We start from the raw sequence: 24,457 nt of genomic DNA on the forward strand, positions 1-24,457 counted from the left end.
TTAAGCTGTATCATTATTCTCATTATGCATTTAAACACCCTTTTTGCATCATTAGAATTATTACAGATGCTTTACAATTTTCTCATTAGATGTTATTGAAAAAGCAAACATTTTACTTGCCCGTTCTTACCAGTAAAACATTTTTCTGACATTTTACTGGCCCGGGGCCATCGGGCCAGTGGTAGTGTTGAGTTTTTGTGAAAATCTGATTTTTCTCTCAAAAATCTGATTTTTTTAGAATATTCAGTCTGTTCTTTTGTGTCAAGAGGTTGGCATTTCTGACAAAGGCCTCTATCATGTAAGCTAAACACAATGGTTGGATCTGTGTCTCTTCTGAGATAATGAGAAGGCATATTTACTTGGTGTATACTCATTGGAAAGCACAGGGAAAGTTATAGCATTGTGCTCCCTGAAAAACTGTCATTATGGAAACTTGGTCACCCAATATGAGAAAATTGTTCTTGTAAACAGTTATACAAACATTTTGATAAAAATTGTGACTTTTTGCTTCATCAAAAATAAGTATATCTCTTGCATTATTTTGGACAATCTTTACAGATTCTTTCCCCCTCCTTTACTTTCAAAATTGAAACAGAGTCCCCCCCCCAAAAACACCCCAGGGTGATCAGACTCTATTGGCTGGTCAATCAAATAAAATCCGTAGTTATTTGTGTTTTTCCTTTGGGGACCTCATGAATGATGCAAATTAATTGCTGCTTGGATAATGCAAAGTTAAAGAACAAGGGATGTAGTGTTTTTCCTATAAATTATTTTGTATGAGATTTATGTTCTTTTGTTTTTTTTTAAAACATGAATCAGACTGGAGGTATATTTGAAAGTATTGATGTCAGTCGACCATTAAAGGCTACTACATTTTACCATCTGGCAATATTTCATGGCAGAATTGATTATAAGAGAAGAGAATGGTTCTACATTTTCCAGTATTTTTCAGAAAAAATTCTTGACATGGTTCATCTTGTATCACAGGTATCGAGAGTTAATGAAAACAGTATGTCCGGCTGTGATTGGTTCCACGAAACTCTCTCACGAGACGAAGCGACCACCGCATTGCAAAAATACCGTGAGGTTGGTATAAGACAGACCAGGTCACTCATTTACTGCTTTCTTGGTTAAGGTTGTCGTTGGCATGCTCTTGTAGAGGTCAACAGTCAAATATTGAGTCATACGATTCAACCACCCATTAAATATTTTTTATTTTAACACTTATACTCTGCACATGAATTATAACAGTAAGAGAACAGAGCCAGGCACGTAGCCAAGGGGGGGGGCAAAGGGGGCAGCCGCCCCCCCTTGAGCATATTTTTAAAAATTTTTTTTAATGTTTTTATGATATCCCTAGTATTTTCAAAAGAGAAAATGCTAAGATGCAACTAACAAGGCCTGGGAAGTGCCATTTCCAGCGATCTGGGAGGCATTTTCAGCCAAAATTTTCTTGTACGCTTCGCGCCAACCATGGTGGCGCTACGCTTAGATAGTTTGCAATGCCGAATCTACAGTTTCGCCCCTCCCTTGGCAAATTCCTGGCTACGCGCCTGAACAGAGCAGTGGTGAGATGAGGTAAACCTGCAATCCCCTCGATAGCTGCAATATTGCTGATATCATCTGATACAACTCCATGAAATTATTTGTCTAGGTTTACAATCGTTCCTTTGTTTTCAATTCATTTGAGTTACGAATAAATCCTTATTGTGCTGCAATGTACTCAGGTTAAGTTAAGTTATGTTATCTTAGCTGTAGAAACGGTGCGATCATGCCCTAGTAGCTGTGTGAATCGTGTGAATCGAAACTAAGGGGATAGTTACACTAAATAGAGAAAGGACTCTCACTGTGTATGGCTATGTTTTGTTAATCTGTCTGTGGACAAGCACAAATGTATATTTCTACATTTAGTGCAAAAATGAGGGCAGACTTAAACGAGGCATTGAATATTCAACTAAAGGAATACTCTATTACAGTTATTTTAACTGTAAGAATAAGTCCTTAAGAAAATGCAAATCTATGAAGAAAAAGAACCCATTTGCTTTGTATCTATCGGTCACAAACAAGTACATTTCCTATGGATATTTGTGAGTAGAGATGTGGATAGTTGGGTGTTTTATTTCAATTATGTATGAATATTCAATCAGTACGAATAAAAAAACTTACTTGGATTTGATCAGTCGGAAGTCCAACGAAAATGATTGATATCTGGCCATTGCCTGTATTGTAGTTGTTTCAATATATCAGCAACAAAATAATGTTCAGTTTTATACAGCTTTGTAACAAGATAATATATGATGAGGACACTTCCATTTTTAAGGATTTAAGAAAAGTACGAGGTCTGAATGTTGACTATTAATATCCCAATCTTCATAATGATCATCATGGTCATATGAGGTGGGGCTATGAACAGATTCAGCTTGGTATTAGAATTTGGGATGCTTGGTTGCCATGTCTCAATACTGGTCATGTATTATCGACACTGCTAATTACAAAATGCGACAAAGAATAAAACGCTAAAAAAACAAAACATTCGTGGAAATTTGTGGAAAAGCAATTCCATGGTGAAAGACTTTAGATAATTGGATTGTATAAACAGTGACTTTACAGAGTTTGGCGTATGCGTCTGCCCAACTTAGAAATGTTTTTTATGTTTCTAAACAGGAAGGGACATTTGTGGTCAGAAGCAGCACCAAGAATCAAGCTTTTCCTTACACCTTGCAACTGTTTTACAAGGGCAAGATACGAAATCTACAAATTGGAATCAGAGAGGATAAGAAATATGCCCTAGGAGCAATGAAGGAAGGTGAAACGGTATGTACATCAGAGTAGCAGCATAAAGGGTTTCTTAAGCTTATAAAATACTTGTACCAACAGTACCATACATCAAAGGGAAAAGAAAAGTGAAACGGTTATGTCAAGCATATTAAAGGTAAGGTGCCCGCCACGATTTATGGGCCAGCTGCCAGGTCTCATTAACCGCTGTCAGACTTAAAGTGTAACCGGTATTCTCCCGGATTCCATGTGTTGTCCAAGGATCATTACAGGTGTCAGAGAGTTACCCGAATTTGTAAAAAGGCTCTGGATAATTTACATGTATGTTACACAAATAGCTTGTAAACAAAATGACTCAAAGTTTACACAGGATGGATTTAGTACTAGGTAGAAGAAGACAACTACTGTTTTTTCACATTGAACATTTCAAATATATTCTGATCTTCTCCTGTTACCAGAGATTCGCCAGTGTTCGAGAGCTCATTGATTATCACAGAACACATGATGTTGTTTTGGCAAACAGTGAAGGCAGGACATGTTTAATAAGACCAGTTCTGATATCCTAAAAGTGGGTGAGTGAAAATACTCTAAGATTTGGTATATTTTAATGATTATGTTTAATAAAATATTTAAGATTATAAGCATTACATCTTTAAGTGATATATTACTTTTAATAATACAGAGGTAACAAGTCTACCATAAAGTATTCATAGGTAATTCTAATTTGATTAAAGGTAAGTAGTGATGCATAGATGATGATGACAGTTATCACGTATCTTGTGGAAAATGTTTGGAAATGTGAAGCTGTACCAAGAAACTAGCAAGAGCTGTGAAGTTTATAGATTGATTAGGGAAGGTCTTCTCAGCATGATGGAGAGTTGTCATAAACACCAAAGTTTGGATACATAAACAACTTGATTGTAACCTGCAACTTTTACAATTCATGTTTGTCTGACGCAACATAAGTATGCCTCATTCTGTACAATTCCTTTACATCAGTAAATCATGAACTTTGATCGGGCAGTATAAACAACTTTAGGAACAGCACAGAAGTATTTGATAATAATATCCCAGTCAGTTTTCTGGTGTTGCTTTGCTTATATATTTATACATAAAACTTAAAAACACTCATTTGGGTTGTATTCAATGGTTTGTGATACTTGGTATGTTTCTGTGGGATCGAAGTGATAAGGAGTTTAAAATTTAATGAATTATAATCACTTGTAAACATGTTTTCCTGAAGAAAGCATATTATGCAAGAGCATCTTATACCTGCAGCCCTAACCACTGTCTGCCCCTGTGAAATTTTAGCATCAGAACAACAACCATATCATGCTAGAGCATCCTGTACCTGCAGCCCTAACAATATGACCTGTGTAATTTATTCAGAACAAAAAAAAGGTGCAATTTAGTCAAAAAAAGTTGATCTAACTTCGTAACACAAGGACCTGTGGCTTCTGAAGGTAGGGGATTGGTAACAGGGAAGGACTGGCTCTGACTAGTACCCCTGGTAAAGAAATGGTTAAAAAGAACTGCTGCCAGGTTAAGGGCTGGTTATGACTGGTACCCCTGGCAATGAAATGGGCGTTACAAGGGTAGGTTCTGTATAGCTTAATAATAAAAGTCTTAGTTTTTGGCAACTCCTAAAAAAAAATTAATATTATAAAAATAAATGCACATTCCTTTCTCAGATATTTCCTATTTGCAAATTTTACTTCTTTATGTCTGCGATTTGTTTGTCTTTCAGGATGTCGGAAGTAAATCTGAGGAATGACTAATCCTGGTAAATCAAACTACCAGCTTGCTGATCGTTGTGAGAGATGATATAAGCAATAATCAATGCAGTTGCCGTGGTGATATAAAGAGATCATACATTCCATGAATACCTGAAAACGTTTTGATTCAAGTGCATATTACCCTGTGTTGTGTCTCATTATTTGATTGGTAACAAGAGGCAGGAGGGATTATCCACCTATCACAGGAGTTTTGTTGTCATGGAAGGTATGGATCAACTGAGGAAGTGTGTTGAAGTTGTGGCTGTTGAACTTAAAAATGGCATTCTTCAGATTCTTTAAATTCTTCATTTCTTCTCATTGCCAGCTTTTGTTACATTGCATTATTGGACAAACAAATTGTATCGCATATGAATAATTTTAAACATCACAGTACCAATCAAGAGATCAAAATCAGCTCTGTGCAAAGCAGTACAAATTTGCAGTTTTGTAAATTCTGTGTTAGAACAATGTGATGGGTTCTGCTTGATATAATTGTGTGACTTCAAGAGACTCAGTTTTTAGAGACTCCAACAGTGTTTGCTCAGCTTTGGTGTTCTGTCAGTGATATTTTGTATCGTTAGAGTCAGTGGTTCTTTAAACATATAGTATTTTTGAGGAATGTCATGACTTGATGAATTTATCAATGAGGAACCAGAGTATTAACTGTATGTCCAAGAATCATGACTACTCCATAACTGTCATGAATGTTTATTTGCAATGAGTAACCAGAGTATTAATTATACATAATTAATGCCTTTCAATGCCGGTGCCTTTCAGTCATAAAGTCCCCGGTATGAGTCACTCCCAGATTAATGTATGTCGTCCAGTTACAGAGTTGTTGACAATTAACAACTCATAATCATGGACGTTAAATATGAATGTAAGAGACTGACTTCGGTCAGCTTGCCGCTTTGATAAGCCAATGAGGCTTCTTCGAGTTCCTGCTTTCAGGAGGATCTAATATACATATGTCCAAGAATCATGACTATTCAATGGCTCATGAATATTCATAGCTAATAAACAGTGTCTTGACTAATTGTGATTTTATCAATGAGTATCCTGAGTGTTACATGTTTGTCGAAGAATATCATGACTGCTCATAGCTTGCCAGTGACTGTAATGATTATTCATAGTTTGAATTTTTAAAAGGATCATTTCTTGAACAAAATTCCATTCTTTTAAGATTTTACTCTTATGAAGGAACAAATTCGGAGCAAAGATTTTAGAATATTTAATAAAGACTCTGGTGATTCCATTCCAGTATCAGACAGAAAGAAGCAGCGATGGGCCATTACTGGAAGTATTAATGGCAAGGTTAGGCTGCTAGCTTTGAATATAAATGTCTGTTTTTAATTGAGGGGAAATGGAGGGATTGCAGGTTGTTTTAAAAATCTACTTATTTGTAAAAACATTGTATATAAGAGAAGCTTGCCAAATGTGGTGATTCTATAATTATGCAAATATAGTCAAATGAATTGGACATGAATATGCAGCTATATATGTGCAGCTAGTTTAAGACTGATTTCCATTGGGCACATTACTTTCACAGTCATAAAATATTTTTTGGGGTTATCTTTTACATTTTATCTCTAAGGAACAGTACAACTAGACAGTTCCACAGTTAACCACTGATAAATCAAACAGTAATACTACCATGATCTCAGTCTAAGTCACTGATTTAATGGTTTTGCTGAAAGTTTGAATCTCAAATATGTTTAACAGATATCTCATATTTAGCTGTCTCATTTAATCATTGCCTGTTAATTTTGTTACGGACAAAGGTTGCCTAAACTGGTTATTCTCTACTATATTGCTGAAAGAAAGGATTTAGAGCATTCCTTAACTCTGTGATTGGTTCTACTAAATAAGGATATCTTCCCCAGTTTCCATCTTGGGCAACATCCACAAATGTTTAGTGTATTTAAAATTTTAAATATTAACGTTTGTGTGGCATAGGGTCGAGTCAGCTTGTTATTGTAATCTATGTAATAAATCATAACATGAATATGCTAATTCTGGTGCTAACTGGTATGTTATGTTTAATTAACTTTCTAAGATATTGCAACATTATTGTAAGTGTGTTTGAAAGTATCTGAATATTCGTCAGTCTTCCTTCACCTTTAACTTCCTTCTATGGTAATATTATCAAACCTGGAAGGCAGTTAAAGATGCTTAGCAGCTACATGTTCATTTGGGAGGGTTGGAATGGGGTATTTACTGTACACCTCGTCGACGTGTGAAGTGGCTATCCAACAGTTTAATTTGGCTGTTTTGAAATATTTGGAAGGCCTCTTCAGATGGGGGGGGGGGGAACGTGGATTTCTAATATAAAGATGATTTAAATTAAATCGTTGATCAGAAGACTTAGATATGACAGTATAATACTGATATCCAAATTTGTTATTAAGTGTTTGATGCAATATATCATATCTCAAAAATAATTATCAGAAATTTTGTACATTTGGCAGGAAAATGTTGAAGATTAATTTGCCCAGATTCACAGTAAACATCTCAACATACAACTTGTATGCAACTGTTCCTCATTATTTTTTAACCTTTTTTTGCTCTTTCACCCACAAAGTGTATGAAATAGAAAGTTATCGACCTACATGAGAATTTGATGTAGAGCTTTGGTATGTGTAAAGCTGAGATACAGACAAAAGGCCAGAGAAGGTGAAGGAAGGAGGTGAGGGGTTGAGGGATAGCTTCTGTGGTGTCACCTGTTTACTTCTGAAACTATTGTTCTATGCATTTTCGTTGCTCAAAGCATTTTCAGTCTTATTTTTATCGAAAAATTACGTACAGGCCACTGAATGAAATTTGAAGAGAATTACAAAGCTTTTTTGTTTTAGGCACAATTTTCAGTCAATTTGGAAGAAATATGAGATGGAAAGAATCAACTTTTAACTATTTCTGTTCACATTATTTGTGTTTCGAGTTAACATTGACGATTAAAACCTATGGATATCCTATTCTATTGCTGTAGCTATTGTATGTAAAGCTATGTAGCTATTGTGTATAAAGCTATGTAGCTATTGTTGTAGCTATCTTTGTGTATTCAACTCGTCTTCAACCGACAACATACTTTTAGCTGTAGCATTGTGAATTCAACTGTGTTCCCAACAGTTATCCTTTTCTTTAGGTACAGCCACTAACAATTGCGCCTCATAATTAAGTGAACTGACCATTTTATTTCCCAAGGCAGCCAAAGGACTTTCTGTCAGAGCCAAAGGTTATCTTGCCACTCTCTCTGCTCACAGACAGATTGGACAAAATGTTTTACCCATAAAGTCCACTGCTTTGTAGGATTGACAGGTGACTTAGTTGTGGGTTAGTTCATAACTCTCTGACAATTAAATCAGACGATAAGAACAAAAGAAAACATGAAATTGTTTAGGTTAAAGGTCTAAAATATATTCATATCTGATGTTGATTTCATTTAGAGCATTCTACAATTATACCAGAACATTACTATTGCACAAAGATAGCTGAACCAGAGACCAACTCTCAGACAGAGAGACTTGACATATGTGGAGTTTCTTAATATCAGCAAGAATACACAGATTGACCATCAGTCCTGTGCTGGACAACACAGAAACAGTTCTATACTAGATTGATTGGCTATTAATGACATATAGATTTACATTTTCACATCAATGTGACTTTTTTTTTCCCATTCTTATGTTCCAACTACTATTTAGACCAGTGACAACTGTCTTTGTAACAGTTTAGATTCTGTGATGATAAATTGTACCCTAAAGCACTGTATAATGTAGTAAATGATGTTTTTTTTTTTATAAGTAAACCCCTTGGAGTAAGGTACACAACACCTGCTTTATAGCTTGCTAGCACAACATTTACGACTAACATACCTTTTACAGTACTTGCAATAGCAGCTATGGCATTTCTATATAGCAAGCCAACATCATTTTCACAGCAGGATATACAGTAAGGTGACCATAGTTTTTCAAGGAATCTGTGGTCATGAAATGCATGTTTTAAGGTATTTCTCATTCATTTTTCAAGGATATTAATGGTCAAATGCCAAACTTGAAAAGATTGTTAAGTATTTTCTCCAAAACACCTTAAAGTTACCTCATTATTCATCAGTAAGTGCAAAAAGATATTTTCATGTGAATTTGAAATTATTGAAGGATCTCGATATGCCTTTATCCCTGAATCATGAATGAGCAGAAACTTCGTAGTTGTAACATATATTACAGCTTACGATAGATCTGTTTCTTTTGAAAGGAATGTCAAACAGGTGAATTTTGAAAATATTTAGGAATCTTTACAAACTTGTTGATATTCTCAGGACAGAACACAATATCTGGGGACACTTTTAATCCATCCGTGGACTGTCTCCAGAAATCGGGGAGGTCTGGTCACCTTTGGGCATTGCCCATAGCAAGTCAATAGCATATCCATAGCAAGTATTATCCAAATATCCATAGCAAAACTACACTACATTGATTGCGAGCCAACTGTCTGTCCATAGCATATGTGTAGTTTTTCTCCTTTTTACCCCAGAAATTTACTCCACACAAAACATTGATAATTATTTATCTTACATGCTATGTCTATTGCATATTTCAACATCATTTGCTTGGCAAAAGTGCTAATAGCACTACTCACTTTATATTTTAGACTACATGTAAACCTGACCATAGTCTGCCTAAGATAGTCAAAATCAATTTGTTACAATCATCACGTGAGTCTCAAGCCTCACAATAATATTTTGAGATGTTTGCCATTACTTATGTCGGTATCAAATGATACCAATTGGTACAACTGGGATAATACTAAAGCTACAATAGTGCTACTAATAATGATTAGATACATTTCCATTCAAGTTCAACTGTAAAACATACTAACAGATTTGACCTCTCACACATTTATGATTCATATTTTAGATTAAATTAATTATAAACCTCTTGACAGGGTGCACAGGGGATACTGCAATGTGACATAAATTTATATAAGTTTATAACAGCTCATCGGCAGATCAATGGAAAGATTTGTAGTAAGATGTGTACAGGTCATCTTAGGCATTGCAAAAAGTCTCTTATTGTAATATTTTGTACGCTAAACAAGCAATGATTTTGAGAGAAGCTACGTTTTTCAGTAAATACCTTTCCCTATAAAACCGAATGCAAATCTCTAATAAAACCTTTTCTGAAAAGGTGAAGAAATGTAAAATTTACCATTTTTAATTGCAACAATAACCTGGTATGCCACAGGGTACTCCTACTAGCATTTGCATACTTCTAATAGACAATTAAGTGTAGTACCAAATATTAATTTACAATCAATGAAAAATAATTTAAAAAGATATAAAACATAACTGTCAAGGTGAATATTGTGCTTGTATTTAATTTGTGTCTTTCTTTGCTGTACATTGACATAATTACTCTTCCAATGTGGCTACCATCTAAAAATATAATAAAGTATTAAAATTCTGGTTACTTTGGGAAGAAATTGAGCGTTCAAACAAACCCTGACGACACATTCAATTCTTTCTACATGATTCAATCTTTTAACATATTTTTTTGTGTTCATTGTAACTAAAATGATGTATTAAATTCTTTAAACATATCATGCTGTTCCACCATTGGGTAGTAAAGCAATTGTCACCCTACTGAATACACCCTTTCACTGCTAATATGATCTCCCCTTCACCCCATTGTTAAACACTGCTATCCCCCACCCCACCCCCCATCAACTGCTCCCCCAACATACTACTACTACTGCCCCAAACACTTTACCAAAATTCCCCCTCCTTACAAACTATATTCCACTCTTTCAACACCTAAGACACTTTACCAAGCTTATGCACCTTCACACCCCAATCACACCCCTCATCCTCCAGCCAATCACATTTTTACCTCACACATCACAACCCCAAACCCCCACCCAATCACATTTTTAACTCACACATCGTGAAGAAAACAGGCTTGACGTAATCATTCTCTGCATGATAAAACTCATGAACAGCATTTAGAAAGGAATCACACAACTACAGCCATATTCTTTAAATATTTTGAAATGTCTGTAGTGACAATTTCTTAAAACTGACACTTTTCTGTCCTCCCATGTCAAGTTTCAACTCAGTCATACTGACACCAGTTCATAACCTGTCACTTACTAGAAACAGGATATTCGTACTGTCCTTGCAAATACGTTCAAGTGGGACATGAAGTATAGTATTCAGAAAATTGCCCCAAATGGGGATAACTCATGCATTCAACACCGATGAGAGCTACACTTACTTACCTTCTATTTATTTCATCCCGTAACAACACTCTTGTTTCACAAATATTGACAAATCCAATAAAAAGATACTTTGCATCAACTGAGGTTTACTGCGGTCAAAGGTTATCCAATTTTTTTTTTAAAAACTGCTTAAAACAGCATGTTAAGTAATATTCACTTCTGAATCCAAGTATACCATACATGTCAGTAAGACTGAATACAAAAACCTGGAATTTTCATTCCACAAGGTTTGAGGAAATTGAGGCCATGCCTTGGAAAATTAATTCTATTAGTAAGTAATTAAAATGAAATTTACAATGAAGACTACGAGAAAGTATGCTACAGAACTCTAAATAGATTTTTTTTAAAACTTCAAAAGAAAACTGATCGGGAAAGAACAATGAAAGACATGTCGGGAAATTTATTTCAACAAATTAACCCTGACATGAAATTTCAAATGAACCCTTCTGAGAAAGAGATACTGGCCAAAAGAGTAAGAGAAAAAAAGGTTAAAGTATCTAGTGAATGGATGTAGCAAATAAATAACTACATAGGGACTAGAAAGTACCATGAGGTGACGATTAAATCCACTTTGAGCTTTAAGTAGCGAGGATAAGGGAAGGATAGATATATATGCTGACAGGCAAACAAACTGAAGAAGACTGAAATAATTCTTTTTACTATTTCTGAACTTTTCTCACAAATGATTGACTTTTCCACTTATTTATGCATCCTCTTGGTTATTGTTTAAACAGTTGAACGATAACTTCCATCGATTACCCTGGTGGACCCTCAGACTCAACCACTCCTTCTTTCTTGGCAGTTGTACCAAATCTTCTTCCGATCCACTCTCACACTGGTTGGCCAATCTGCCAGGATCACTGTTTCTACCAGCCAGTTGGGTACCCTTGGCCCTCTGGATTGGTGGTGTATATGTGGCTGGATCACTGAATGTCCCCGTGCCATCTTTGTGCGAATCAGAAGGGGCAGTGCTCACACTGTACTCGGAAGCTAAACAAAGCAGAAATTCATTCAAGTTATGTCAAATATCTCTTACCTACTAGCAACCTGAAAATACAAAGTGATAGTCCATTAATAAATGAGAATATGGGGCAAATGGGTGATGGGGCAAATGGGTGATGGGGTATAGGAGTGATGGGGCAAATGGGTGATGGAGCAAATGGGTGATGGGGTATAGGAGTGATGGGGCAAATGGGTGATGGGGCAAATGGGTGATGAGGTAAATGGGTGATGGGGTATAGGAGTGATGGGGCAAATGGGTGATGGGGCAAATGGGTGATGGGGTATAGGAGTGATGGGGCAAATGGGTGATGGGGTAAATGGGAGATGGGGTAAATGAACCCTCTACAGGGACCAATGTTAGGATGACACATATATACCAATCTCCAATGCAGTAGCATTTTACTTAACACTGTTACATATTCCACAGCTATTTCTTTTTTTTGAAATTTAACCCACTGTCATCACAGATATGTGAAATCACCAACAGATATCATTTGGTCTAAAATCACCCTTTTCAGGTTTACTAAGTTTTGTACTTTAAAATTTTTACTTAACCCTGTTACATTAAGAACCAGTTATGTCTCATTTGATATTTTGATATAGACTATAGTTACACACGATACTTGACCCACTGCATCACAGATGTGCCACATCACCAACAGATATATCATTTGGTATGAGACCTAAGGATCTTTTGACTTACTGAGTTCATCCTTGGATGATGAGAGTCCAACACCAAGTTTACCAGGTGGTTGGAATTTGAGCAGGTGGACAGCTGCATGGAAGTTTCTAACTGCATCGAGAGCAAGGATGCTCTGTTTACTGTCTGGTTTGAGGCCACAGACATCGGACGCTAACCACGCATGGACATGATTCAGGTCTTGTTCCAGTTGACAAGCACCGTGCAAGCTGCAGAGAGGAAATATACACAGTCACAAGGAGGGAAGCTAACTTGAAAATGATTATATACAAGAACCATTGACTTTATTAATTAGGTATGACATACTATGGAAAACTGCTCTATCAAGTACCATGGTATGTGGTACACTGATATGGCATAACCAGGTATGCTATGGCACACCCAGATATGCTATGGCATACCCAGGTACGCTATGGCATACCAAGGCACACTTGTATGGTATAACCAGGTACGCTATGGCATAGCCAAGTACGTTGATATGGCTTATCCAAATAAATTATATATTTATATATTTAATTATGACTGAAGATTTACCTAAACTTTGGCTTCTCCTTCAATATAAAATTCATCCAGGTGTCTAGCATCTTGGTAGTTGCTATGGATACAACTGTTATTTGAGAGGTTGCCTTGAGATGACATACTCCCTCAGTGACAGGTTTCAGAAGAGTATTTATGGCAAGTTCTGCATACTGATTAGGTTCTGATGGAAGTACTGAAAGTAGAAATAACAATTATCAGCTATGAAGATGTTAATGATGACGAGGATGAGGAAAATGATATGAAGGCGTTGGATTGTGATGATGTCAGTACATTGCCTTTTTTGTTTTCCATTATTGACAATGTAGATAAAAAGCAAAAACAAGAAAATCGTTTTCTGCTTGGAAGATATCAATGCCTAAGACTCAGCTCTCTAAGGCTGCCAATTTCATGATATCATGGTGATTCCAGAAAAGAAAAAATTTACTCTCGAAAGTTTAAATTAAAGAAGTAAGGGATATTTGAATAAACACTCAACCAGGACCAAAGGCTCTGTGATGCTATAGCATTTCAAGGTCCAATATCTAACCCAGGATCTGTCAATTTGGGGAAGAATCTTTTCATCACTTTTAGAGTTTTCAGTGATCATTACCATATAATCATATAATGTAGAAGACATTGATGGTTTGCTGGTTGGTTATTGTAGGTCTCCTTTGAATGTAGCCAAACAAGTTCATCTCTGAGGTATCTTAAACTATGAAGATGTCACGTATCATAAACTACAAAGCAGTCTGAACAAGGCTGTTCAGATTCAGGAAGGAGGGTGGAGGAGGGCTAATAGGACCAGATGATACCTTTAACTCTATTCATTAAATTACTACAGATCTCTTACCCGAGTCCCTTGTATAGGTAGTCCTTTATAAACATAGTTAAGCAACAAGCCACCTTTTCTATTATTGAACATTATTGAAGATGATAAGTTAGTTGAGAATGGATTTACTGCTGATGGAACACACTGTCTTCCTTAGTAGGATTCCAGAATAGACAGTCATCATGTATTACATTTAACACTGATTGGAGGAACTGTTAACGGAGAGATCGGTGCGTACCATTGGTAGTCTTTCTACGCCATTCCTTTCCGAGAGGCATCGCTTGAGGCCAGAATTCTTCACAAATGTTTTGACAGTCCTTGGCAAATTGACTGCTCGACCAGCTAGAAAGAGCCTGCAAGCAGAGAGAGTATGATAAAACTTTAAAAAAAAATATCATCATACATAAAATAAATAAACTACCACTGCAATGAGAAAGATAGGTTTTTGAGTTATGTAGAACTGACAAGAAGGATATGTAAGAATCAAGATGAATTCACTGTCACGGCAATACTGTCCCCGCCAGATTGAAACTTCCACAATAAGCTCTTGATATAACATAAATTATTTGTTTGTTTTTCTTCTGCAGACTAAATAAAGAATACACAATAGTACATCAACAGTCAACTTTATCCTTCCATTTTTCAGTCCCTATCAGATCACTGATAAACATTTAGCATTCAAATATAAGATTAAAAAATCTGATTTGATTCACACCCTGATATACTTTTATATCTAAGGTCATACTTAAAATGATGTTTATCTCTGGACTAACTTGCTGTCAAAACGTACGGAGAGTACCCTAAAGAAATAGATAGAGCAAGGTCTGTTGAAATAACACCATCATGCTATCACACAGCTTTTTAATTTAAACATTTTCCATTTTTTCAAGCTCCAATATTCCATCCCATTAACCTCAGTGGCATTTGAAACACTCCCAATACCCAATGAATATTTTGGAAATTTGCATGTATCCTCATGACGTTCAATTGCTTTTGACACGTTTTCAGACCTTGCTGCAACGGCTATAACACTTAGTTGACACAGTAGAATGAATGTTCATTGATAAAAAAGTACATTTCCATGACTAAATTCAAGTTCTACAATCAACTAGAACAGGGGAAAGGAAGTTCTTTTTGGACACTTTGAGGAGATATGAGAAGTCTTCAAGAATATAAGAAGATTGAGAAGTCCAACAATACAAAACAATCTTAAGTCCCATTATTTACCTCTTGCAAGATTTTTTTTTGGAGCTGGTTGTTTTTTAACTTTTGTCTTAATTTGTATAATTCATACTGGATCAGCATGAATGAAGTAGCAAATCTCAAACTCAGATATGATAGATATAGCTAAAACGTTTTGATACAAATCACATTCTTTAGATCACTGGCATCATTCTCTCTGCTTGCAAATTAAGATATTCGCCTGTTTAGGGCGATATTGTTTAATATCTGTCACCCGACTTTGTCGAGCCTAGCAACTGCAACTTGGTGTGGTAAAAAAATCCCAGTCACTTAGCCAATGTGTACTTTGTATGTTAGGCTATATGTTAATGATTACTCTCTCACATTTTGACCTGATCAGATCACAATTACAAACCACACTAATAAATGTCGAGATGAGTCTAAAAATTCTGTAGGTTGAAAGGAGAGACTGGAAATGGCAAATTACTCGCAACATCATTGCGAGGAAACTTTCAGACCTAATGCTTCTTCATATTCATACAAGTTTAACCGAAGGCCTGACAGATTGTTTTCAATGACAAAGGCAGATAATGACGTCAATGGCCAAAGGTGAATGCAACTTGTTTTCCTCCTGTAAGGTTTACCGCAGAGAAGAGGAGACGTTGAATTTGTTAATAGAATCTTGCTTTTATGCAATATTACGCTGCTTTAACCTTGGATGAAATTTGTAAGGTACTTGTAAGCGATCAGGAGACTTCTCAGTATAAAACACTTACATGAAGATGAGAAATGAGGTTTTCTACTCTAATCTTCTGCCGGTTTGCCTTATCCAGTTGCAGAGAATCTACGGGACCCGCTGTTGATTTGATTTCAGCGACCAGCATGGAGCAAATCTTCAGTACTCTCAGAGCATAGTCTGTCAAAATCTGTAAATGAGTGATTTAATGACAGTATTGCAAAATTAATCAAAGATTTAATTGGTGTTTGGTAGTTAGTAAAAGTGCAAGGGAGTGCTGGTTACTATGGAAACACACTACTGCAATTTGTCAAGTGGGAAAGGGGGAGTCCTAATCTTATTAAAGCTTTAAAAGAGACTAATGGTGCAGACAAAAATATAATAGATAGAAAATGAAACAAATTAACAGGGTACATCTGAAAAACTTTGAACAAATTAAACACCAATGATTAGAACCTTAAGATCCAACATAACGGCTGTCAAAGCAAAATCTGCAACATGACATCCGAAAGTCTGCTAAGGGTCTTGACAAGTAATTCTCCAAAGACAAAATAAAATAGGTAAGAGGAAGTTTGGAGGGTTAAAAATGTCCTGGAGGAACAGCTGCTTCTTATGGCTGTTCAATTGTGAGTGTTTACGTGAATCTCATATTGACAGGTATGAGGAGGAGGTTGGCGGAAGCACTTACCCAAAGGTTCAATCCAAAATTGAAGAGACTTAAAGCAACTTGTTACATTTCATTACCAAAATACTTAAATACAACCTTGATCGATAGTGCATACCCTTTGAAACAATACTATAGCATTTATCATCAGGTTATAATTAGCATAACCAATTAACCTTGACTCACTTCCTTTGTGCCTTTTAGCTAGGTCATAAACGAGCTAACTTTAATATATTCCAGGTTAATCACTGGTTCTGATACTGATAAGAGTTTTTATGTGTGCTTTTTATGGCCAAGTTTGGTGTGGTGGAGAAACATTCCCTTGAATACACACAGCAGATGCTGTAAAAATGACCTCTTACATCTTGTACAACAGATGGGTGACTCTAGCATGCAGGGATTTATAGCAAACACATCTTTAGCCAGATTTGACATTGTTTTAATCCAAAATTTCAGATTTATTGGATTAAAATCAGATTTTGACTTCACATTGATTTTTGAATCCCATGTAACATTTGTCATGATATACATGAGCATGTTAACTTGAAATTTTCATGTGGTTTACATATTCATTTAAGTTCAATAGTTCTTGTAGTGCACATATGCTGCACAGTATTAGTCATTTAATTAACAGAAACACCTTTACTTATCAAAAATACGTTAGTTTTGAAACCCAAAAATTTTCAACACATCTCTCATCGCTACTATTACACCGATCCCCGCTTCCCTCAAGTTGAATATTAAAGTACTATATATACAAAAGCTTTTATGCTTTAGCAAAGCAGCTACTTCACTTACATTACTCCTTACTTACATTACATTACGAACGTAAGAAACAGGCGTGAAACGAAGGTATGAAAATTTCCAATGGAGATAGGCGTGATAGGCTTCCGAATGGTAGATTCAGAAGAGGATGAGGTCAGTGACCATTGGAAGGGGTCATTGGAAGCACAGTGCAAGAAGGTTACCAGTTTAATAATAAACTAAGGTACAGTAGATAAGTGTGCATAGGTAAGGGAGACAGGTAAGTGAGGAGTGAAGTAAATCTAACATTACATATTCACATTCCACACACCAACACATTCACTCTAGAAACTATCTCAAATATTTCAAAAGGATATTAAAGTTATGTACTAGTATGCCTTGCTATGCTATGGAAACTTATATGCCTGGAGTTAAGATAAATGTTGCTTGTTTTGATTTTTTTTTATGAAATACGCTACTTACAGTTTCTGCCTCCTATACATACACACTCTAATCTTCCTAGCAGGCCTGCAAACTAACATTCTTGCTCTGCGCCCTAACGACCCTCTTATGAGGTCACTATACCCTCTTTCTTCCAGACCTACCCATCCCTTAAGCTGGCATTAAATGCTATGGGATATTTGTGTCACAATTTTGTGGGTAAACAAATAATGTGATACACAATGTTAACCTTTGTGAGAGATGTTCATCATAAACACTGTGGTGCTGTCTCATTTATGTTGCTGGTGCTATTGTCTTAGATTATAAAGATCTGGTAATTCTAATCATTGTACCTATGTTGAGAGGTTCCATAGTGTCAAAAACAGATTTAGCATGCAATGGTATTGTTTGCTTGTATTTGGTTTAATGAGTTTTTTTTTACCTAATCATTTCATTTTCAAATAGGAAATTACTTTTAATCAGTATTTAAAAATAATATAATTGGTGTATTTTAATCCACCAACATTTACTTCAGTTGTTTCTAACAAGGAAACTTTGGACTTCAAAACAAAAGCCAACATGTCCTAATATGCTAAAGAAGAAACATTTGCTTGAGACGCCAGAGAGTTCCTGAAACAGACTATAACTAGAATGTTGAAAATGATAGCATTTCCATGGATGTTATCAAGTTGCTAAATCACCACAGCCTTGCCCTTATGATGTGATACAATCAACATTTTCAGCTTCTTTACAATGTTTTGTGGCAATTGCAGCCAATTACACAGTAGAGTACAAATCATAACTTTACCCCTAATTCATCACACAAGTTGTCAATCCAGTTTTAGAACCAATTATGTGATTAGTACTAATCCACTAAGCTGTAAAAGCGGAGAAAATTTTCTGTTTCCATGGTGACTAGAGCTATTACCCTGACTCCTCACAGTGTTATCTTCATTCTTTAGATTCCCCAAACATGACAATGCTCTGGTAACTATGGCAATAACCTGAAGCTATTCCCAGAATTCTTTATTTCTTCTTTCTTCTTTGTAACATGTTTACAGAATGATTTCTTTACTTCTGTCTTTCTTTGGTTCTTTTTGTTGAAACATGGAACTTGTATTTATGGATGAAGATTGCCATTATGAGGGACACAGAGAGGGGGATTGGGAAGAGGGGCATGTGGGGTGGAAGCTCTGTTTGCAGATATGCTACCTCATGTTCCAAATTAAAAAAATAGAATATTTTCTCAGTGCAACATTAAGATAAAAACATTTCAAAGTTTTAACTGCAGGTGTAAAGTACATCTTCTTGTGATGTAGTCGATCCCGCTTGTGCTGAATATCAAGTCAATCGACTTTGGTCGAGTTATGAGTCAAGTTATTTATGAGTCTGCACAAGTCCAGTCAGATGCCTTTTCAAGTCAGGTGAAGTCAATACGGTCCTAATCAGTAGAGAGTGTTTATCCAGCAAATGATTCCACCATTCTTTTTTTTCTTGTTTTATTAGAAAAAGAGGGACAAATGAAACTATCTACAGGGTCAACCAGCTTACAGATAATGAAGATAATATAACACTGAACTGATTGATAACACTTAAAAAATAAACAGGTGATGTTCCCATAATACCAACCACAATGTGAATATTATTATTAATGAGCAGTAATCTGCTCCCAGTTGTTCACAAAGCACTTGTACTGACAGTATGAGCAGTATGAATATCCTGTTTCTATCACATCACACCTTAGGAACTGTTCATACTGCCAGTAGGAGTGCTTCAAAACACGATGCGAGAGGACAGTATACAGCAGGGATGAGACTGAGCCGGGGAAAAAAAATCTGAAATTTATCGATCGCCGTCCTGAGGGAGGGGTTTAAGGGGAGGGGGTGTCCCCCTCCCCTTTAGAAACTTTTTGTCAGGTAAGGAGGGCTTAGATGCAAAATGGTGGACTCTAGATGGAATCTATCACATCACGTAACTCGCCAAAAAAGTGTGGAATTTCTGCTTGCATAATTTATCCATTAGCTTTTTTGAACCAAAAAAGGCTTTTTTGCTTGCTTTGTGCTACTTGATTCCACCACTGGTCAAATTCGGTTCCTTCCCTCCACAGTCCAACATGTTCGGCAAAAAAGAAAAAATAAGAAAAAAAAATTAAATAAAAAAAATAATAAAAAATAATAAAAAACGCGAATTACGAGAAAAAACGCGAAAATGAAATTAAAAAAAATCGGAAATCCGCGTTTCCGCGGAAGAGTCTCATGCCTGATACAGTGGTTTTAGCACTGAACAATTGTCCCCAACTGGCTGAGTTTTCCTTTGTTGCAGTATTGTTTGGATATAAAGCTAGAGACTTTGTTACTCTTCATATCTACCCATTTCTGTTGCCTACAAGTGTTTGTTTACCTTCAAATCTCCCTGCGAGACCAACAGAAACTGCTGAACCTTCCAAGACGACAGAAACTGTGAACTTTGAGCTTTGCACCAGGTTTCCATGGCAACAATAGTTGTAACCGCAGCATCTAGCAGGGCAAGTTGTAACGTCACCTTCCTCTTCCCCCATTCTTCAATACTGGCTGTCTTTGCATCTGTGAGGAACATTAAAATATAAAATATCAATTCATCTATGAGAGTGATGAGACATTTAAGTAAAAAAACATCCAACTATTGATTGGCTTTTGGGAAACAAACGTGACAGTGACAGATGTAGCAAGTTGACGATGGTATCTCAATTAAATTCAAGAGTACAACATTTCCAAACGTGACCATTGAAAGTAATATCTCTCTCTATGCCTAAATGGGAATGGTGATGGAAGTATATCTCTGCAAGTCCTTTGATTCATCTTCTGAAGATGGTGTGCTATTAAAGACCAGTACTGTGACATAATGCATAATAAACTTCCATTGCATAAAGAATAGATAAGGTTACCGGAGGCTATCGAGAATGCAATCACTTGCAATCATCGCCATTAAAACAACAAATTAAAGATAAGGAAAGCTAAATATGACAACAAGTTAGTTATAACCTTGAGCATAAATTATACTCCAGAGACAACGGATTCGTATTTCGTAATGACATTTCCTTTGTATTGAACTCTTCAAAATTTGCCCACAGAAAGAAAAAAAACCTTACACAAACTTTGACGACTGTTTATGTATTCGTGTCACGAGCGAAAACACAAAAATTGCCGAAAGGACTGCCTTTATACAAGGTTTTGTGCCTCAAATGACAGTGAAATAGTGTATTTTTGGCTACAAGCGATATGTGAATGACTTAGACTGCACAGCATTTCAAGAGTATTATTGTTAGTTTAACAAATGATGACATAAGATGATATATTATTGTCATTACAAATCAAAGATATGAAACCAATTTATGGATTTATAGCTAAGAAGCTTGAAATATAATTAACAGGGAATCTTGTGAAAGAAGGCAAAATTCTGGATTATATTATGTGTCAGATAATTTGATCATGTAAACTGTATTAATAAACTCTGGACACTTTTTTATCTCCCACCCTTCCCCCCCCCCCCTCCCTCCCTCTCTCCTTGTTTCTTTCCTTGGACTCTTATGCATACAAGTTTAGAGCTTTGTTGTAATTATAAACAGAACAGGATGTCAATAAAATTTTGTTTTCTGCAGGTTTGTTGAATGAAAATAAAAGAGATAAAGGACCTGCTTCATTAGTCCTTTGTAATTTGTATTGCACCTTGGATTCATAGGATAATTCTAACAAGTCAACAAGTTCATGTTGAGCTCAGATATTTACACTAAATTTAACAATTGACATAAATTGGGATATTTATAGCTAATTAAGAAACAGTCAAAAATTTGGAAGAGGGCAACAGCAACTAAATTTGGCCATAAACTTCCATAAACTTGACAAACATATGAAGATATTTAAAAGATAGAAGAATAATTCATATCTGTGAGATTCATTTACTGTAGGCTTAGCAATAGGGTGAGGTACTGTAAGGTTGGTTTTTCATCCAAGAGCAATCTATGGTTTTCCCATCTGAGATGACTCTCTAAATTGAAAAGATTCCAAACTTGAGTCAAAATGTTGAATTGGAAGCCACCCTACCTGAAAGTTGTAATCCATCAGCTCTTGTGGGCTTCTCCCATATTTGTGGTCACTTAAGAAGAGTAAAAATAACTGCCTTATTATTATTTCAAACGTATTTCAGGTTTCCGTGGTAATGACAAATGTCACATAATGAAGAAGGCAACTCTTGCAGCTCTTATTTCAAATTCTTACAATTATTGGAATTGTCTAATACATTGCAGTTGGCAGTCCACCAGCTATGCTCCCATATGGCTACATATGTTAGTGTGACCAGATTTGAAAAGGTTCATAAAGCTTAATGCAGTAACACACTCATGGTGTGCCTCCTATAGTCTCATACTGTACTTGACACAATGTACATAGCAGGAAGCAAGCATATTTGGTCTATGGGTAGTATGTTAGTATATACTGAAGCAATTGACAATATTAGGGAAAGTTCAGCTTCAACAAAAGTAAATTACAATTAATTGAATAAAAACAATTTAACATGATCATAAATAAAAAAGAATTTATAAAATAAGTAAATAAACCTTTTTTTTTTTTAAAAGTACTTGATTTGTTGCATTAAGGAAAAAACTCAAACTTGTCAACGGTATATGTTGCATCCTTTAAATTAATATAAGTACTCAATTACAATTTGAAGCACTAAACTTACAAAAATATGCACATCTCAATCCGCTATGATCAAAACCCTTTAGATTACTACAAGCTTTTTATGCAAGTCTTAAGTAAATAGAACAAATTTGACACACGACACACTTACAAAATTGCTATGTAAGTCATACTTCCCCTAGAGGCAAATAAAATGAAATAAAAATAAAAGACAAAAACAAACTTAAACAGCCTGATAATGAATTTAACGATTCCCACTGGTCATCTCCATGGCGATTCACACTTAAATGAGGAAAGTCATGCCAATCACGTAATCCTCATAAATTGAAAAATAGTGACTTTAATGATGTCATCCAAGCAGCGATAATGCCACACACATATTTTTTTCAACAGGGGATAAACACGTGCGACATTATTCAATTTGTGAGCTGTAGCCTAAGTCAACCTAATATCTTTAAAAAATGCAGCATTTAAAGGGAAGATTGAAATGGCGTTTTTCACGACTGAGTTTTGTTCCTCGGGGCTGAATTTTTTTAAGAAAACAGAGAAGACTCGAGGTTGGCTGAAGAACACGCAGCTCTGATGCAAACCAACTATTAGGGATTCATCTCAAAACATCAGATCAACACGACATAAATTTATCGACCGTTAATCTACTGTATTGACGTAGTGGCCTCATCAGAAGCATTTATTTTGATGAATTTCGGGGCATAACTTTCTGGTAAACACGTAATCAAGAAAGGCAATGTATAAGAAGAACATCATCTGGTGTGAAACTAAAGAAGGCAAGGCAGCAAAGCATTGATGATAAATCCTGAAATAAAACCTTAGATGTTATCATCTACTAGAAGCATTTAAATCAACTAAACTTCATAGTGGAGGCAAACAAGCAAGAAAACAAAACTGCTGGCTTTTATGCAGTCAAGTATCACAAGTTTGTGACAAGAAAGAAAACTTCAGAATCAAAAACAAGTGTGCAACCGTTCAAAACCTTTCATAGCAATGGACCGTCACAGAACAAACACGTATGTCATACACGATGTTCGTATATGGTTCATCCCATTCATTTGCAATACGTTTGCCCCACCTTCTGTCCTCTTTCCAGCACACCACTCATATTAAATCCAACAAAATCAAATGAATTGATAACTGAGGGACGGCACCTTGTGAAATCATGGAATAATTTAACTGTTACTTGATTATATTCACATGAAGGTATCTTTTATCAATTCTTGAATAAATTGAACAAAAAAAAAAAATTCATACCCTAAATGTAAAGGTACAGCTTGTTATCACACAAGGTGATTACTTGCACCTCGACCAGATGTTATCTGGTTCATCATGTTTCTTATTCCAAAAGGAGAGGAGCGAGTATATGCATAATTTCACCCTACCAAAGGACCATATAGGTTTATTATTATTATCAAATTATCTTCATCTTCAACATTATTTTTATGGTCACGTCACTGAGTCTTGGAGAGTCCTCCACTTATTTAAATTTAAACCCAAGACAGTGTCTTTGATACTCTCATTAAATGTGACCTGCTATGTCAATATGCAAATTTATAACGGTTATGCTGGTTTAAAGAATGTCTACTCCTTTCTATAGTGAAGAGTATGACAAAATGTTACCAAACAGTTTCTTCTTTGTCTCAAAATACTTTATTTTATAATCTGCCTTCAAAGTTTCAGCTAAATGTCAAACCAATTAACATCCAACGTACGGATCTATAACAAAATCAGCTTCTCTCTTTAGTCTTAAAAATAAAAAGAATCTTTTGTTAGTAAAAGTTAAAATGTTCAAAAATCACAGCTTGGCACTGCTGTTGTGGGTGTGTGAAGTACTGAAGTATTTGTCAGGAGTTAGGTTTCCTTACTATACTGTACAACTATTTTATGCCTAAGATGATATCACTTCATTTACATTAACACACACTGCATTCATCTTTTATACACTTTGAAATATAATTCAATAAACCCAGAGAAAGTCTCAAGTGAAGTTGAGTGGAGTGTTTTTTGCGATATTAACTTTCAATTTCTCACAAAATGAAACATATGCCATGCTTGTTTCTAATTGAGCTTGCCAGATGTGTTATTTACCCTCTAAAACTGAAAGATTATAAAACTTACTGGTTTATATATTT

At 35.7% G+C, this 24,457-nt stretch overlaps 2 protein-coding genes across 8 annotated transcripts in view; one reads left to right on the plus strand and one right to left on the minus strand.

The window, feature by feature from the left end:
• Window positions 1-6,855, plus strand: part of LOC139967822 (uncharacterized) — a 72,498-nt gene extending 65,643 nt beyond the window's left edge. For all 7 annotated transcript variants that reach the window (XM_071971932.1, XM_071971931.1, XM_071971934.1 and 4 more), the window contains 4 exons: window positions 988-1,086; window positions 2,665-2,814; window positions 3,234-3,347; window positions 4,523-6,855. In XM_071971932.1, coding sequence (XP_071828033.1) covers window positions 988-1,086; window positions 2,665-2,814; window positions 3,234-3,341 — 357 coding nt within the window. In that variant the 3' untranslated portion in view covers window positions 3,342-3,347; window positions 4,523-6,855. The remainder of the gene's footprint in view (window positions 1-987; window positions 1,087-2,664; window positions 2,815-3,233; window positions 3,348-4,522) is intronic.
• Window positions 6,856-9,973: 3,118 nt separating this feature from the next.
• Window positions 9,974-24,457, minus strand: part of LOC139967818 (uncharacterized) — a 41,226-nt gene continuing 26,742 nt past the window's right edge. Inside the window, exons 5-10 of the mRNA XM_071971921.1 lie at window positions 20,041-20,222; window positions 15,832-15,981; window positions 14,112-14,226; window positions 13,060-13,237; window positions 12,529-12,734; window positions 9,974-11,813 (exon numbers count right to left, since the gene is read on the minus strand). Coding sequence (XP_071828022.1) covers window positions 11,527-11,813; window positions 12,529-12,734; window positions 13,060-13,237; window positions 14,112-14,226; window positions 15,832-15,981; window positions 20,041-20,222 — 1,118 coding nt within the window. The 3' untranslated portion in view covers window positions 9,974-11,526. The remainder of the gene's footprint in view (window positions 11,814-12,528; window positions 12,735-13,059; window positions 13,238-14,111; window positions 14,227-15,831; window positions 15,982-20,040; window positions 20,223-24,457) is intronic.

This window comes from Apostichopus japonicus, chromosome 5, assembly GCF_037975245.1.
Source record: "Apostichopus japonicus isolate 1M-3 chromosome 5, ASM3797524v1, whole genome shotgun sequence".
In the NCBI taxonomy this organism is placed as follows: domain Eukaryota; kingdom Metazoa; phylum Echinodermata; class Holothuroidea; order Aspidochirotida; family Stichopodidae; genus Apostichopus; species Apostichopus japonicus.